This window comes from Syngnathus typhle, linkage group LG3, assembly GCF_033458585.1.
Source record: "Syngnathus typhle isolate RoL2023-S1 ecotype Sweden linkage group LG3, RoL_Styp_1.0, whole genome shotgun sequence".
Taxonomy (NCBI): domain Eukaryota; kingdom Metazoa; phylum Chordata; class Actinopteri; order Syngnathiformes; family Syngnathidae; genus Syngnathus; species Syngnathus typhle.
Genome location: NC_083740.1, coordinates 15,602,646 through 15,619,573, shown reverse-complemented (window position 1 = coordinate 15,619,573; position 16,928 = coordinate 15,602,646). Strand labels below are relative to the sequence as shown.

At 40.1% G+C, this 16,928-nt stretch overlaps 1 protein-coding gene across 1 annotated transcript in view; it reads right to left on the bottom strand.

The window, feature by feature from the left end:
- Positions 1-16,928, bottom strand: part of LOC133151474 (RNA-binding protein 20-like) — a 51,351-nt gene that overhangs the window by 30,834 nt on the left and 3,589 nt on the right. Inside the window, exons 2-10 of the mRNA XM_061274546.1 lie at positions 15,537-15,668; positions 14,926-14,967; positions 12,827-12,964; positions 3,230-3,394; positions 2,768-3,145; positions 2,238-2,693; positions 1,979-2,155; positions 1,627-1,897; positions 1,266-1,532 (exon numbers count right to left, since the gene is read on the bottom strand). Coding sequence (XP_061130530.1) covers positions 1,266-1,532; positions 1,627-1,897; positions 1,979-2,155; positions 2,238-2,693; positions 2,768-3,145; positions 3,230-3,394; positions 12,827-12,964; positions 14,926-14,967; positions 15,537-15,575 — 1,933 coding nt within the window. The 5' untranslated portion in view covers positions 15,576-15,668. The remainder of the gene's footprint in view (positions 1-1,265; positions 1,533-1,626; positions 1,898-1,978; positions 2,156-2,237; positions 2,694-2,767; positions 3,146-3,229; positions 3,395-12,826; positions 12,965-14,925; positions 14,968-15,536; positions 15,669-16,928) is intronic.

Genomic DNA, 16,928 nt, shown 5'->3' with positions numbered 1-16,928 from the left:
CCTCATTCAAATCATGGAAAAACTGTCTGTCACATCTTAATATCTGAACATTTAAATATGTAAACTAAAGTGCAATCACATTTGTAAATGAATGGCTTCTGGTTTTTGAAATGTAAATAAACCAATCTGCTGTGATAAAACAACAAAATTGCAATAACTGCATTAATCATCAAAGTGAAGTCTAACTGTAGTCTTGAAACAAATCTGAATAAGGAAAAACATTGCAATAAAATAATGCAAACTGCTACCACTATTGTTGGGGCGCCTGAGGACTGTACAGGGTTGGCTCAGATGGTTATGCTCTTTTCACCCACGGGTGTCGGTCAGAACACAGGATGGAAGACGTGGTTCGGTTTTGATTGCTTTACTGAATTATTGGCAAAAAAATACTAATAAATAACCATAAATGAAATACTCTCAGCAACACACCAAACATAAGTCATCAATCAAGACAACAAAATACATTTGCTGGCGACCGTTAGTCGCTGTGTCGCTGCGTAACGGCTACTCGTACGATGCGAGGCAAACTTAAAGGAGCGCGCCGGAGCTGTCAATCAAACGGCGCGCACACGAAGCAAACCGCGATCGGACAAACGGCACAACAGTGGGCAATAGTAACAATGAAATGTATATACTCACTGTGTCGAAGACGAACACAATCACAGCAATATACTCAGTCAATACCAGCAACCTTTAACTTACCGCTGCGCAAAAGTGAAAATGGGTAAAATGTCTAGAACCCGAATATAAGACGACCCCCACTTTTTCAGTCTTATTTCAATGCAAAAAACATCGTTTTATATTCGGGCAAAAATGGTAGTACTCTTTCAAAGTGCTGTCAAGAAAGAAGAGGCTTGCCTAAGCCAACTTAGATGGAAGATGATGGAAAAAGGTGGATTTCACAGCTGGTCGAATTCAAAGACCAAAGTTTGTGACTGTCTGCTTTAGATAAGACGCCAAGGGGCCCCAAGTCAACAGGGTGGCATGTACAACGGCCACTGGGAATACACACCAAAACTGCTATTTTAATTTAATAGAAATTAAAGAAATTCAGTCCCAACCAGGCCTTCGTTTCCTCCAAACAGAACAAAAGTAGCCTCAATTAGAAAGTGTCTTTTTTGCTCAGCAGGACATAGATCTGACAGTCATTCGCATAGCAGTGGAAGGAAATACCGCGTTTCCTTAGAATTTCTCATCAGACTTGCGTTCATCTCTACAATCAGAAATCTGTCAAACAATCTCATCCCTGATAAAAGGAACTTTACCTGGCTCAGCAGAAGAAAAGCTCATCCATGTGCCCTCTCTCATTTGCACATTTTCCATTACGGTCTGCGCTTCATTTAAAGGGCTCTTAACCACAGCTGTTGCTTTGTCTTTCCTTTCTTCTGCAGTAATATTTCCTGAAGTTATTTTCACCTTCATAGTGTGTTGATCTGATAGTGAGTCATCAATGACAGTTTTACTTGAAATAGGTGGTGTTGGAAGAGTCTCAATCATGATTATACATTCTGTGGCAGCGGAGAGTATATTTTCTATGAAGAGAAAAAAATCCAATAAAAAACATTACAACAACACTAATATGACAGTAAGTATAATTCTTAGGAGTACATCTTTAAAATATTCTACCTGTCTCATTTGTTTCTGGTTGACAAGTTGGCACTACTTTTTGGACGGCAGGAGAAAATTCGTGCCGAGTTTTTGTGGATGGGTTTGCAATTTTGCAACTCAGCATGCCAATCACATCTGATGATGCACTGACAGAGGTCCCAGGTGAAATTGTACGCTGATGTCCAAAATCTGTAATGGAATCTTCAATGATCATGGGCTGATGCTGACAATCTGTTATAGGATAATCAGACTTCTCCTTAGACTGCGCGATCACATCCAAAGGTCTGACCTTGAAAAAGTAAAAAGTAAAAGAAAAAATTAAATTCGAAAATACCTCCTGTAGCTTGTGGAACACATATGAATGCTTTACCTCATGAGTGTCCTGTGGGACTTTTGTTTGTGACTTCTCTTGCTCTGTGGTTTTCTCTGAAGCAGCAGGAGAAGGCGGAAGAGGGAAGTCATTCAAATCAGTCACATCCCCAACTTCATCCACAGTCACAAACTCACTCATGGTCAATGGGAATGAATCAAAATCTTCAACCCTATCCTAATTGTACAAAAGGATACATTCAATATCAATAGTAGCAATAACTACTGGATTAACATGCTTTTTGACAAATGCAGCTCACCATCTTGGGCAATTCAGCATCTGATTTGTTAGAAATTCTTTGTTCACCCAGATTTGAGTTGCTTTTATATGTCTCAAACCTGCATGACTCATATAGTCCTGAGGACAGAACTCCATGTTCGTTCTTCCTCTCCATTTCCCTCCTCTCTTTTATGGTTCTTTCCTCTTGCTCCCGATCCCACTTGGTCCTTTGTGAATCCTTCTGGACCCACTGCTCCCTCATTTTTCGCCCTCTTCCCCTAAATTCCTTCTCCTTTTTTGCCTCTTTGTCAACTTTCTCACTCTCTCGAGTGTTTAAACCAACCTCTGCATCAACTAATTTGTGTCCACCTGACTCTTTTATTTGGTAAGCTGCCTTTCCCACTTCTGTCTCCAGATGAACTTCTTCATTTGCAGAGCCTGCCATTTTATTTCGAGGGTGATTTGTTTCTGCTCCACTGTCCACCTCTACAGTATCCTTGAGAAAATGAAAAGTCAGGAAAATTAATAAAAGCAACTGTTAATGACAAATATCTAAATCATGCTTTTTACCTTAGAAAACTCTGAAAATGCAATATCTGTAGAATCACATTGACCAACATGAATCTTTTCTAAATCGGTTGCATTTACAGTTGTCTGCAAAATAGTCTCATTTGCTGATTCATCTTTCTTGTTAGACTTAGAGACTGCTATAGTAGTTCCTACATTCTCTTTGTCAGTCTTTTTGTCTGGTTCAAGTGCAGATTCAGACAGCACATTCAAATGGTCCTGAGTGACAAGGCTTCCATTTTCTCCAGCCAGTTCATCTTCAATAGGCACTGTTTGAGGGCCCATTAATATATTGTGCTCTTTTCTCAACTCCACAGAATGTGCTATCTTATCTTGATCAGCTGCATCTGTATTGCGGTCTTCATCATTTTCAAAAATATCCTACAATATTAAAGAAAATACAGGTATGTAAAAAATGTTTGACAAAATTTGAATTTGAACGTGTCAACTAATAACCAAGCATACCTCACGCAAATGTAGGTTTGGAGAAAATACTTGAGTCTGTGTGTTAGTTTTGGGGTCAGGCTTGCGTGAAAAGAACAAAGGGTTGTTTTGTACAATGCATGGAAACCTCTGGAAGCGTTTGTAGACAGACAGGGCCATGGCTCCAGTTTCCATCTCACAAATTACCTAAACCAGAAGAAAATAAACAAGCTTTATGGCAGGGGTCATACGAAGCCTTTTTTTTCGGGCAGGCTTGGGAAGGAATGTAGTAGAAGTATCATGTTCCAACGTTACGTACTGAGGATATTAAAAACTAGTAAAACTGAACAAAACCATGTAAACAGATTATAGCTTTATAGCAGGGGTGTCCAAACTTTTTGCAAGGAGGGACAGATTTGATAAAGTGAAGGGGCTCGGGGGTCAATAGTATTTTCGGACATTTTTTAACTACAAGAATTTCATGCAAATACACACTGTTATAAAACAATTTTCATTGTCACAATTGTCTTTATTTTTCAAATGACAAAATAACCAAATATAAGCCACTCAGGCAGATGTGAACAACTCTAAAAACACAAATTCTACCTTTCATTCATATCTGAAGAGTCAGATAACATTGAACAAACTGTATGAAATACCTTAAATTTACATGAGTTTAAAATTATTTTTGCCTCATGAACATTTTAAACAGTAATTACAAGTAATGCAAAGTTGTCTGTTATTATTAAAACTTAAAACAAGTGAATTTTGCTCTAGTCATTTACAATATCTTTCAGAAAGTAATAGTTTGTGTCACGTCTACAGGTTCACAACATCAACAGTATTAACATGGCTACTTCGTAGCTTGCTTTAGTAGTATTTACTTTTGACTGACAGCCCTGCGTGAAGAATCACTGTTGTGATGCCAGTTCAACTTGGAGCTGCTGCACTTTAGCAGCACGGTCACTCCCTGTTAGCTTGTTGTATGTGTTAGCATGTTTAGTCTGGTAGTGTCTCTTTAGGTTTAAATCCTGAAACAAGGCAACCGTCTCTTTACAAATTAGACAAACACAATTGCCTTGATTTTCAGTGAAGAAGTATTATAATTCCCATGTCTCTTGAAAGCGACGGCCCTCAATGTCAACTTTCCTCATTTTCTTTGCAGTCGGCATGGCAGAAATGAGCGGAGAGGGGTGCGCGGCACGGATGCAGACTGATATTATTAAAGTGGTGCTCTCAGCCTTTTGGTAAAAGGAGGTATATAGATTATAGTTTCAAGTTTCATGATTTTTTTATTCAGTTTAACTGTGCAGGCGGGCCATAAATAATACATTATAAGACCAAACCTGAGAGCCGTATGAAATCTGATCGGGTCCCGGATTTGGCCCGCGGGCCGGACTTTGGACATGTCTGCTTTATAGGGATGCTCCGATCGATCGGCCACCGATTGTGATGAAAAATTGGAATGCTTGATCAAAGCCTTTTACTGCAGATCAAAAAATCTAGTCACCCGTATATCATGCGTTGCATTCTGCCATGAAAGACCAGCCTCCCTCCCCCCTCCATTCACGCTGCTCAGTGGGCACAAGTGGCACCAACAAACATATCTGCTGTATGGAGATTCTTTGCAATTGTTGAGAGCTTTGTGACATTGACATCTAGTAAAGTGTCATGAAACGGTACCTCGCAGTTTCAACATGGCCGAGTTAATCGCAGTTTGGAGAAGGCACCCTTCAAATCTCAGGGACCTGGAGCAGTTTGCCAAAGAAGAACGGTCTAAAATTCCCAGCAGAGCATTATAAGAAACTCAGTGATGGTGACTGGAAGCAGTCCTTCGCAATTATTTAGTCAAAGGTTTGTGCTAAAAAATATTCGGCTGAGGGTGTTAATACCCTTCTGTGTGTGTGTGTGTGTGTGTGTGTGTGTGTGTGTGTGTGTGTGTGTGTGTGTGTGTGTCAAAGTCAAAGTCTGCTTTATTGTCAACTTCTTCACATGCCGAGACACACAAAGAGATCGAAATTACGTTTTCTCTATCCCACGGTGACAAGACATAGTACACAATAGACATACAAGTAAACGACGCAATAAAAAAAACAAGAAGGCACAAACAATAAATAATAAGAGTAATAATAAATAATAAATAAACAGATAACACAACAAATAAGAGCCAGTGTGCATACAGACAGTAAAAGTACAGGACGCTACGCAGAACGGGGAAGCGAATTCAGGATCCTAACAGCCTGGAGTATGAAGCTGTTTGAGAGTCTGGTGGTGCGGGAGCGCAGGCTTCTGTACCTCTTCCCAGGCAGAAGCTCGAACAAAGAGTGAGCGGTGTGTGTGTGTGTGTGTGTGTGTGTGTGTGTGTGTGTGCGTGCGTGCGTGCGTGCATGCGTGCGGGATGGGGGGTAATGTTCATGGTTTCGGGAGTGACTTTGGCAGGCTGATGACCTGTGGCAAGAAGCTGTTGCTGAGTCTGGTGGTCCTGTAGCGCAGTGGTCCCCAACCTTTTTTGCGCCATGGACCGGTTACGTGTCGACATATTTTCACGGACCAGCCTTTATATAACTAAATAATATATTTATATAAATAAATGATACATTTATAATAAATATATAAATACGATGAAATAAAATGAGTTTTTGAATAATTTGAATGAGACAAAACAACATGCTTTTTGTCTCGAATATATTGTTATACCGTAATTATAAGTCGCGGTTTTTTTTTTCATAGTTTGGGTGGGGGGGGCGACTTATACTCAGGAGCGACTTGTATACATATATATGTTCATGTACACATATGGTTTTTTTTACTTTTTTGGGCATTTTATGGCTGGTGCGACTTATACTCCGGTGCGACTTATAGTCCGAAAATTACGGTAATCATTTGTTTAGATGTAATGTAATTATTTTCTGTATAAAAATTAAATTTGGTGTTGAAAAAGTCTTTCTTCAAACTTGAGTCTTGAAAAAGAGGGGGTCGTCTTATAATCAGGGTCGTCTTATATTCGGGCCAATACGGTACTTTTCGAAAATAAAAAATAAAAAAACTTTTTTGTTTCTGTAATCTATCAGCATTTTATTAAACCTACACATGTGTCAGATTGTGTGTCAGAAATGTGTCAGTTTGACCAGCTCAGTGGACTAGTGGTATAGAGTGTCCGGGACGTCAATGGGACGTCAAACGCTTTGTGTGGCGAGCTCCATCTAGTGTGGAAACTGAGAAGTGCAACAGAGTTGAGCTCAAGCTTCTTGTGCGGGCCATATTCAATTGTTTTCAGAATTTGCTGCGGGCCAATAAAAACTGGACCGCGGGCCGCAGTTTGGACACCCGTAGTTTACGACTATGTTTTAAAATGACAATAAAGGGCACTCTATTATATATATATATATATATATATATATATATATATATATATATATATATATATATACACACACGGCGGCTCGGTGGCGCACTGGGTAGCACGTCCGCCTCACGGTCAGGAGGGTGCGGGTTCAATTCCACCTCCGGCCCTCCCTGTGTGGAGTTTGCATGTTCTCCCCGGGCCCGCGTGGGTTTTCTCCGGGCGCTCCGGTTTCCTCCCACGTCCCAAAAACATGCTTGGTAGGCCGATTGAAGACTCCAAATTGTCCCTAGGTGTGAGTGCGAGTGCGAATGGTTGTTTGTCTCCGTGTGCCTTGCGATCGGCTGGCAACCGGTTCAGGGTGTCCCCCGCCTACTGCCCGATGACGGCTGGGATAGGCTCCAGCACTCCCGCGACCCCCGTGGGGACTGGGCGGTTCAGAAAATGGATGGATGGATATATACACACACACACACACACACACACACAAGGCCGGTGCGCCTTATATATGGACCAAGTTCCCTAAATTTAAACTGGCCCGAAGCATTGTGTCATGAAATCAATCATAAATGGCCCGCTAAAGACGATGAATCATGAATCAAAAAGAGTATGCATCATTAATTTGTGATTATAAAGTAATTTGTTGCGTCTGAAGTTGAAATAAAAAAGCTGAAATGGAGAATGATTTGAGTTGGATTAAAAATCTGACATGATGCATTAATGGTGCGCCTTATAGTCCGGTGCGCCTTATATAAGGACAAAGTTTTAAAATGGACCATTCATTGAAGGTGCGCCGGTATATATATATATATACACACACACACAAATCTGTTTTTTTTATAATTTGGCATAGTTTGGAGCAACATGTTATTTTCACACTAAACCACAAGAGGGCGCTCTAGACCTGTGTTGATAATTTCAACACTTCAGTCCGACGTAAGCAACGTAAAAGAGGAAGCCCCGCATCTTCGACCTCTGGAGTTAGCGGAGTCGTTAAACGTGACACAAAGAATGACGATTTCAATTATTCAGCCTATTGTTGCCTATTCGATTTTTATTTTAAATTGCCTTTCAAGATGACATGCCTGGTCTTGATGATGGATTTTATTAAATTTCCCCCCAAAATGCAACAAGTGTGAATTATATATTTTCCTTCTTTACAGTTAGGCGAGCTCGGCAGCCACCGCAGTGCTCTCACTCCCACACGGTCAACTATGACCCAAGAGCTCTTACCGTAAATTTTGGAATATAAGCCGCGACTTTTTTCTCAAACCCTGCAGCTTATAGTCCGGTGCGGGTTATATACGTTTTTTTCCGTGATTTTTGTGATGACTTGATCACTTTTATACACTCGTAAAAAGTCACTGGGGAGAAAAGTGGTGTGTTGTCGCATGTCCATCCGCCAGGCAAATAGTGCCGTAAAATTTACACAAAGATGAGACAGAAAGAGATCAAGACGGACATTACTGAAAGGAAGCTTTTATACACAAACCATCATTATGGGGGGCTTATATATGATTTATTTCCGTTTTTGTGATGACTTGATCACTTTTATACACTCGTAAAAAGGTTGTGGACCGCTGTTGTGCGGCATGGCTTTGCTGGACGGAGGGATATATGGACACGGTCACTGGGGAGAAAAGTGGTGTGTTGATCGCATGTCCATCCGCCAGGCAAATAGTGCCGTAAAATTGACACAAAGAAGAGACAGAACGAGATCAAGACGGACATTACTGAAAGGAAGCTTTTATACACAAACCGTCATTATGGGGGACAAAAGAAATGCATATGATGCCGCTTTTAAGCTAAAGGCAGTCGATGTTGATGACATTGTGTTGCATCACCCTTTACTTTATTTCGTGGTCCCGTCTACTCTGGAGCTATACGTGTCGCTCGCTAGTTTAATGTACAGTGCCTTGCGAAAGTATTCGGCCCCCTTGAACCTTTCAACATTTCGCCACATTTCAGGCTTCAAACATGAAGATATAAAATTTTAATGTTTTGTCAAGAATCAACAACAAGTGGGACACAATCGTGAAGTGGAACGAAATCTATTGGATAATTTAAACTTTTTTAACAAATAAAAAACTGAAAAGCGGGGCGTGCAATATTATTCGGCTCCCTTGCGCTAATACTTTGTAGCCCCACCTTTTGCTGCAATTACAGCTGCAAGTCGCTTGGGGTATGTCTCTATCAGTTTTGCACGTCGAGAGACTGGAATTCTTGCCCATTCTTCCTTGCAAAACAGCTCGAGCTCAGTGAGGTTGGATGGAGAGCGTTTGTGAACAGCAGTCTTCAGCTCTTACCACAGATTCTCGATTGGATTCAGGTCTGGACTTTGATTTGGCCATTCTAACACCTGGATATGTCTATTTGTGAACCATTCCATTGTAGATTTGGCTTTATATTTTGGATCATTGTCCTGTTGGAAGATAAATCTCCGTCCCAGTCTCAGGTTTTTTGCAGACTCCAACAGGTTTTCTTCCAGAACGGTCCTGTATTTGGCTCCATCCATCATCCCATCAATTTTAGCCATCTTCCCTGTCCCTGCTGAAGAAAAGCAGGCCCAAACCATGATGCTGCCACCACCATGTTTGACAGTGGGGATGGTGTGTTCAGGGTGATGAGTTGTGTTGCTTTTACGCATTTTTGGTTTCATCTGACCAGAGCACCTTCTTCCACGTTTGGTGTGTCTCCCAGGTGGCTTGTGGCAAATTTTAAACGAGACTTTTTATGGATATCTTTGAGAAATGGCTTTCTTCTTGCCACTCTCCCATGAAGGCCGGATTTGTGCAGTGCACGACTGATTGTTGTCCTATGGACAGACTCTCCCACCTCAGCTGTAGTTATCTGCAGTTCATCCAGAGTGATCATGGGCCTCTTGGCTGCATCTCTGATCAGTCTTCTCCTTGTTTGAGATGAAAGTTTGGAGGGACGGCCGGGTCTTGGTAGATTTGCAGTGGTCTGATACTCCTTCCATTTCAATATAATTGCTTGTACAGTGCTCCTTGAGATGTTTAAAGCTTGGGAAATCTTTTTGTCTCCAAATACGGCTTTAAACTTCTCCACAACAGTATCTCGGACCTGCCTGATGTGTTCCTTTGTCTTCATGGTACTCTGCGCTTTAAACAGAACCCTGAGACTATCAAAGAGCAGGTGCATTTATACGGAGACTTGATTCCACACCGGTCCATTTTATTTATCATCATCAGTCATTTAGGACAGCATTGGATCATTCAAAGATCCTCACTGAACTTCTGGAGTGAGTTTGCTGCACTGAAAGTAAAGGGGCCGAATAATATTGCACGCCCCACTTTTCAGTTTTTTATTTGTTAAAAAAGTTTTAATTATCCAATAAATTTCGTTCCACTTCACGATTGTGTCCCACTTGTTGATTCTTGACAAAAAATTTAAATTTTATATCTTTATGTTTGAAGCCTAAAATGTGGCGAAATGTTGAAAGGTTCAAGGCACTGTATAAGCCGCACCGGAGTATAAGCTGCACAGGCACACGAGTTTTTTTACAAAGAAAGACAGTACACAGAAAGCCTTTTTAAAGTTTTAATAACATACTTTAACTACTGTACTACTGCTGCGTCACAGGCAATGTTTAGAAAGACATGTTAAAGTATGTTATTAAAACTTTAAAAAGGCTTTCTGTGTACTGTCTTTCTTTGTAAAAAACTCGTGTGCATGTGCGGCTTATAGTCCGGTGCGGCTTATATAAGAGAAAAACTCAAATATCCCCAAATTTTAGCTAGTGCGGCTTATAGTCCGGAAATTACGGTAATTGCTTTGGGACCAATATCTATTAAGGATGGATTTGCTGCGTCGCTTGATTGCAGGTAACTGGTAAAAGAATTTGCTAAACAAAAAGCTCGTAAAGTGATTAAGAGAAGCTCACTGATCATGTACATTTTTTTTGGTATGGAACATACACACAACATATTTGTGTATGCAATTGTATGTCAAAAATAGCCTCAATAGAAATAGAAACAATACATTTTTGGTTGTGGTGGTAGTTCAAAAGTAACTTGGAAATTGGTGGTGGTGGGGGCGCCATTTTTGGAAGTTGCAGAAGGCGACAAATACCCTTGGGCCAGCCCAAGGCACACAGAGACGAACAACTATCCGCACTTGCACTCGTAGTTATAAGCAATTTGGAATGCTCAATCAGCCTACCATGCATGTTTTTTGGATATGGAGGAAACCGGAGTGCCGGAGAAAAGCCACATATGGGGAGAACATGGAAACTCCACACAGGTCGTCATTGTAAATGAGAAAATGTTCTCAATTGACTTACCATGTAAAACATTTAATTTATAAAAAAAAATAAAAAATAAAAAATAAATAAATGGAGGGACAGAAGTGGAATCTAACCCGCACCCTCTGAACTGTGAGGCGGACATGTTAACCAGTGCGCCATCAGGCACTGAGGCAAAACAAACATTTTTTATTGTTCCTCTGAAAAATAAGGATTAGATACCAGTGATTTATTCATTGTTAAAAGTCTAATTCTCAATCAGCATGCAACAGTGAGTTTCATGTGAAATTTTATAATTTGTCCATTCAAGGTACAAATACATTTTTACTTTATTTTACTGAAGCTCTCAAGACCTAAATGTACAGACTATTTGATGACGACCGCAACTCAAAAGTATGACGAACCTGAAGCGGAGCACTAGCATATTGAGTGTTCTGCCCTGGATCTTCGTCTTAGATTTTTGGTGACAATCTAGTTGAAGAACTCCAGCAGCAAGCTCATGCAGGCAGTTGAACCTTATCGGAGATAATCACCTACCTCACAGAACCACCAATCTCACGGCATGCATCATTACTGGAGTATTGGAAAAGAAATAAAGAACGCTTTCCAGACTTTGCTCGATTAGCAAGAGTGTAACTACCTGCATCTTGCACAAACATGGCGAGTGAGTGCCTTTTTGGCTCTGCATCCAACATTTTGGATGGACTGAGGAATAGACTCTTTCCTGCTACAAAGTGGCAAAGTGTTCTGTGGAGTGATGAATCCACATTTCAAATTGTTTTGGGAAATTGTGGACACCCTGTCCTCCGGACCAGAGAGGAAACGAACCATCCGGCATATGGTCGCAAAGTTAAAAGCCAGCATCTGGGATGGTGAAGGGCTGTTAGTGCCAATGGCATGGGTGACATTCATGTTTTTGAAGGCACTATTAACGCTAAATGGTATATAAAGGTTTTGGAGAGACCTACGCTGCCATTCAAGCAATGTTTTTTTCATGGACACCACTGTTTATTTCAGCAAGAAATTCAGACCATGCTAAACCCCACCACACGTGTAACAACAGCTCGGCTTAGTAGTAAAGGAGTGAGGGTACTACACTGGTCCCCAGTGAGTGGCACACTACGAAGCGTAAAATACGACAACGGATACCCCTGACTATTGATCAGCAAGAATGGGAAAGAACCACACCTCACGAGCTTCAACAATTAGCATCCTCCGTTCCCAAACATTTATTAAATGTTAAAAGAAAAGGTGACGTAACACAATGACAAACATGACCCTGTCCCAGCTTTTTCAAAATGTGTTGCAGCCATAAAATTAAAAAAAAAATTGCTAAAACAATCAAGTTATTCAGTTGGAACGTGAAATATCTAGTCTTTGTAGTGTATTAAATTAAGTGCGGGTTGAACATGATTTGAAAATCATTGTATGTTTTTTATGTTCAACACAACATCCCAACTTCATTGAAATTGGGTTTACGTTAGAAGTTTTTTCAATAAATATACAACATCGATGTAAAATTAAAAAAAAATCATGATCAATATGAGACTGTAAAACAGTAAATAAACAATTATTTGTTGTTAAAGTTAAATAAAACTTGATATTAGTGTTAAAGAAAACCTTTACAGAACAGCAAGGCTACAACATCCTGAGCGAGCTACAGAGTCGCACTTCACAATGACATCCCCGCATTGTTTGCTGAGGCTAGAGCAAAAGTAAAGGGAGTGTGAATGTATGTAAGTTGCTAACGACATTTCTGAGTCAGAAAGCAGTGTGCTGTTCCTGTTTAAACAATATTATTAAGTTTCATGCACTTTAATGTGTTCAGCTGTACAGTGTTGTGCACTTAAACATATCTAGCTGTACAATGTTGTGTCGCTAATGCACTTTAAAAACTGTAGTATTTACATTTACAAGATGCCAGTCACATACCATGCTATAGCAGTGATCAAATTTGACAATACAATAAATACTGTCACAATATTGAATCATGTTTTTTTTTTATTTTATTTAGTTTTTTAAAATTACTTACCACATTGTTAAGTTCCAGAGTTTTGACCACAGTCCCAAAACGCTGAACTAGTTTCTTAACTTCAGAGGGGCCAGTGGGGGTGTCAGGAACATTATTGATCACCAAAAGGCTACTCCAACTAACTGGAGATGAATTCTCCTGAATGAAGCAGAACAAAGTTTGCTAAATAAATTATCATGCAGTTTTACAGTAAAACTGACCTAAATTTCTGCAACGTTAGATCCAAAGTTAAATACTGCTATCAGTATTACAGTATAATATTCCATTAAAGGCAGTATGTATTGAAAACTATGTCTGTAGAATATAGCACCAATGTAAAGGGCTTGATGTTGGAAAATAAATCATTTCCTCCACCAACAAATCCAATAAAAATGTCCCCTTCAATGAAAACAAAACACAAATGACAATACCATTCAAAACATGGAAAACTGGCCCTTTAAACACTTCATTGTGCGAAAACATTTTGTACTTCTAACATCATTGAATTACCAGGAATATTCCCTTCATTGTGTAAAAACAATTCCTGAACATAACAGAAAATACATCTAGGAGAGATTGCTCAGGAGACAGGCCCAGCTTCCCTCTAAATATTGATTAGGGCCTGAGTAGTGACTTTGGGAAAACATTTTTATTTTTATTTTCTCTGTAAAGTATTGTCATTTTTGACACCCTTAAACACGCACTGAAACTCAAATTTTGCACACTAATGATGAAAACCTGATATTTTAAAGTTGTCATAAACAATGACAATAAAATGGCTCTGTAGCACCACCTAGAGTAGAAAATGTGTAGCACCCCGAGACGGAATGATGCATGGGATACCAGGACCACGACCGTATTTCAGTGTCAAAAAACATATATGGAGTATCTCACAAAAGTGAGTACACCCCTCTCATATCTTGTCATGGGACAACACTGAAGAAATGACATTTTGAGACAATGTTAAGTAGTCACTGTAGAGCTTGCATAGCAAAGTAAACGTATTGTTACTTCAAAGTAACTAAAAATACAACAATGCATGTGTAAAATGCTGGAAACAAAAGTTAGTATACCCCAAATGAAATTGTCAAAATTGGACCCAAATGTCAATATTTTGTGTGGCCAACATTATTTTCCAGCACCACCGTAACCCTTTTAGGTATGGAGTTCACCAGAGCTTCACAGGTCGCCGCTGAAATCCTCTTCCACTCTTCCATGATGACATCACGGAGCTGGTGGATGTTGGAGACCTTGCGCTCCTCCACCTTCCATTTGAGGATGCCCCACAGATGTTCAAGAGGATTTAGGTCTGGAGACATGTTTGGCCAGTCCATCAGCTTCTTTAGGAAGGCTGTGGTCGTCTAGAGCCACCTAAAAGGGTTACGGCGGTGCTGGAAAATAATTATGGCCACACAAAATATTGACATTTGGGTCCAATTTTGACAATTTCATTTGGGGTGTACTTAGTTTTGTTGCCAGCATTTTACACATTCATTGTTGTATTTTGTACTTTGAAGTAACAATACATTTACTTTGCTATCCAAGCTCTACAGTGACTACTTAACATTGTCTCAAAGTGTCATTTCATCAGTGTTGTCCCATGACAAGATATAATTAAAACATTGCAGAAATGGGAAGGGTGTACTCACTTTTGTGAGATACTGTATGTTTCCACCCTCACTTATGGTGACGAGCTGTGGGTCGTGACCAAAAGAACAACATCCTGGATACGAGCTGCCAAAATAAGTTATTGCATAGTGTCTGGGCTCCCCCTTAGGGATAGAGTGAGAAGCTCATTCATCCGAGAGGTACTGCTCATCAGCGTTGAGAAGAGCCTGAGGTAGTGGCTCGGGTATTTGATTAAGATGCCTTCTGGACGACTTCCTGGTGAGGTGTTCTGGGCATGTACAGGGTTATACAAACTACTGTGCCACCGCCTAGCTGTGCAACGTGGCATTATACCCCCCCAAAAAAGAATAAAATTGGAATAGAATATTACCAAAACAATGCATTAAACGGGTTCCGGGATGGAAGGGCATTTACTGTACTAGGGCCAATTAATAAAGGCATTTTCCTGTTGGATACAGCAGTTAATCCTGTGAGTGAGGATAATAACTTACCAATGGGTGAAATGACTGCATCAGTAGATTGTAGAGTGCCACCTATGCAAAAATATCAGGTTAATCCGTCATTGTACGAACAGGATGTATATTACATAGGGCTCATCACAATTTTCTCATAGCCAAGTCAAGTTTAAACATGTGTAATGTTACTATAACTTAATTTATTTCAAAAATTGTAAAATAAGATCGTTAAAGAAAAATAATACATTGCATGTCAAGAAAGAAAGAAAGAAAGAAAGAAAGAAAGAAAGAAAGAAAGAAAGAAAGAAAGAAAGAAAGAAAGAAAGAAAGAAAGAAAGAAAGAAAGAAAGAAAGAAAGAAAGAAAGGAAGGAAGGAAGGAAGGAAGGAAGGAAGGAAGGAAGGAAGGAAGGAAGGAAGGAAAGAAAGAAAGAAAGAAAGAAAGACAAATACTAAATAAATATGAAATCAGAATAGTGCACTGCTTTATTCAAGATATGCTCAGGATTTTGACTATCAAAGAACCATTTGGGGAATCTAAGGTAATATTTGAAGTGTTGTACACGTTCGCTAATATAGGTCATCCTGCAACTGTAGAAAGCAGGAGATCTGTTTCACAACATAACTGGAAAAATGATAAAAGCCTTACTGGGGTATCAATGCAAACTAGCTCTTCGATATTGAACATCTTCACTTCACAGTCTTTAATCTTTGCAGGAATGGAGGTGTGAACTTTAACAACCTCTTGTGCAGTCTTCAAGTCTGGCAGAGACACAAGAGCCTGACATAAAAGGACATGCAATTAATAAGAGCCTGACATAAAAGGACATGCAATTAATGTTTCATATGACATTAACTGAGAGGCTTTCTTCACATTCAAAATCCCATTCTTTTTCCAAATCCTAATTTCTAGATTTCTTGGCCAAATCAAACTAATATACCACAGGGCTAATGCTCTATCAGGTGTACAGTTATTACGGATAATTGATGTGGAAGCATGAACTGATGTGCAGAGGTGGATGGTTGCCTTTGCAAAATCCATTCTGATAATCGTACACCTCAGAGGGCATTAAGATTGCTTACTTGTTGCAATTCTCTTTGGGAGTGACGAGGACGAACAGGATTAGGAATTAATATATCAGAGGAACAGCTCAGGTGGGACGGTTTGGTGATGAAATCAGAGAGTTGAGATTGAGATGGTTTGGACATGTGCTGAGGAGGTATATTGAGAGAAGGATGCTGAGGATGGAGCCACCAGGCAGGAGGAGGGAGGCAAAAGAGGAAGTTTATGGATGTGGTGCGGGAGGACATGTAGGTGGTTGGTGTGACAGCGGAAGATACGCAGGACAGAGTGATGAGGAAATGGTTGATCTGCTGCGGAGACCCCTAATGGAACCAGCCAGAAGAAGAAAAAAAAACAGTAACTTGCCAATGAGATTAATTGACAATGTCATACAATTTGTGAACCCACTGTCACATGTGATGCAGGATTTGAGACTAGAAGCAGATAGGAGATGAGACTGGGACAGTAAATTCTATAATAGGACTAGGTAGTACAATCTCAAAACATAGTAACTTGCCAATGAGATTAATTGACAATATCACAATTTGTGAACCCACTGTCACATGTGATGCAGGATTTGAGACTAGAAGCAGATAGGAGATGAGACTGGCAAAGTAAGTTCTATAATAGGACTAGGTTGTACAATCCCTTGTTATTAATGCACTCCTGAGGTGTGCCATGGTACAGACATTGATGGGTTGTCGATGAAACAGAGTGGTTTCAAGCTTCATTGGAGTCATCAGGTGGGAACCCTTCTTCTTCAGTGTTTCGATGACAGGCCCACAACCCCTCCAGAGGGCCCATCAACAACAGTTGGCATCCCAGGTGTGCCCCTTTCTGCTCTTAACCTTTCCATCCCACAGGTGCCGTTTTTGGGACCCAGGTGGCATTCTTTCTTTTAATCCAGAGTCAGCAGCTTGCTTATTCCGCTGCGGTTAAGAGGGCTTTGATGGTTTGGCATTGGGTTGGCCTCTGATT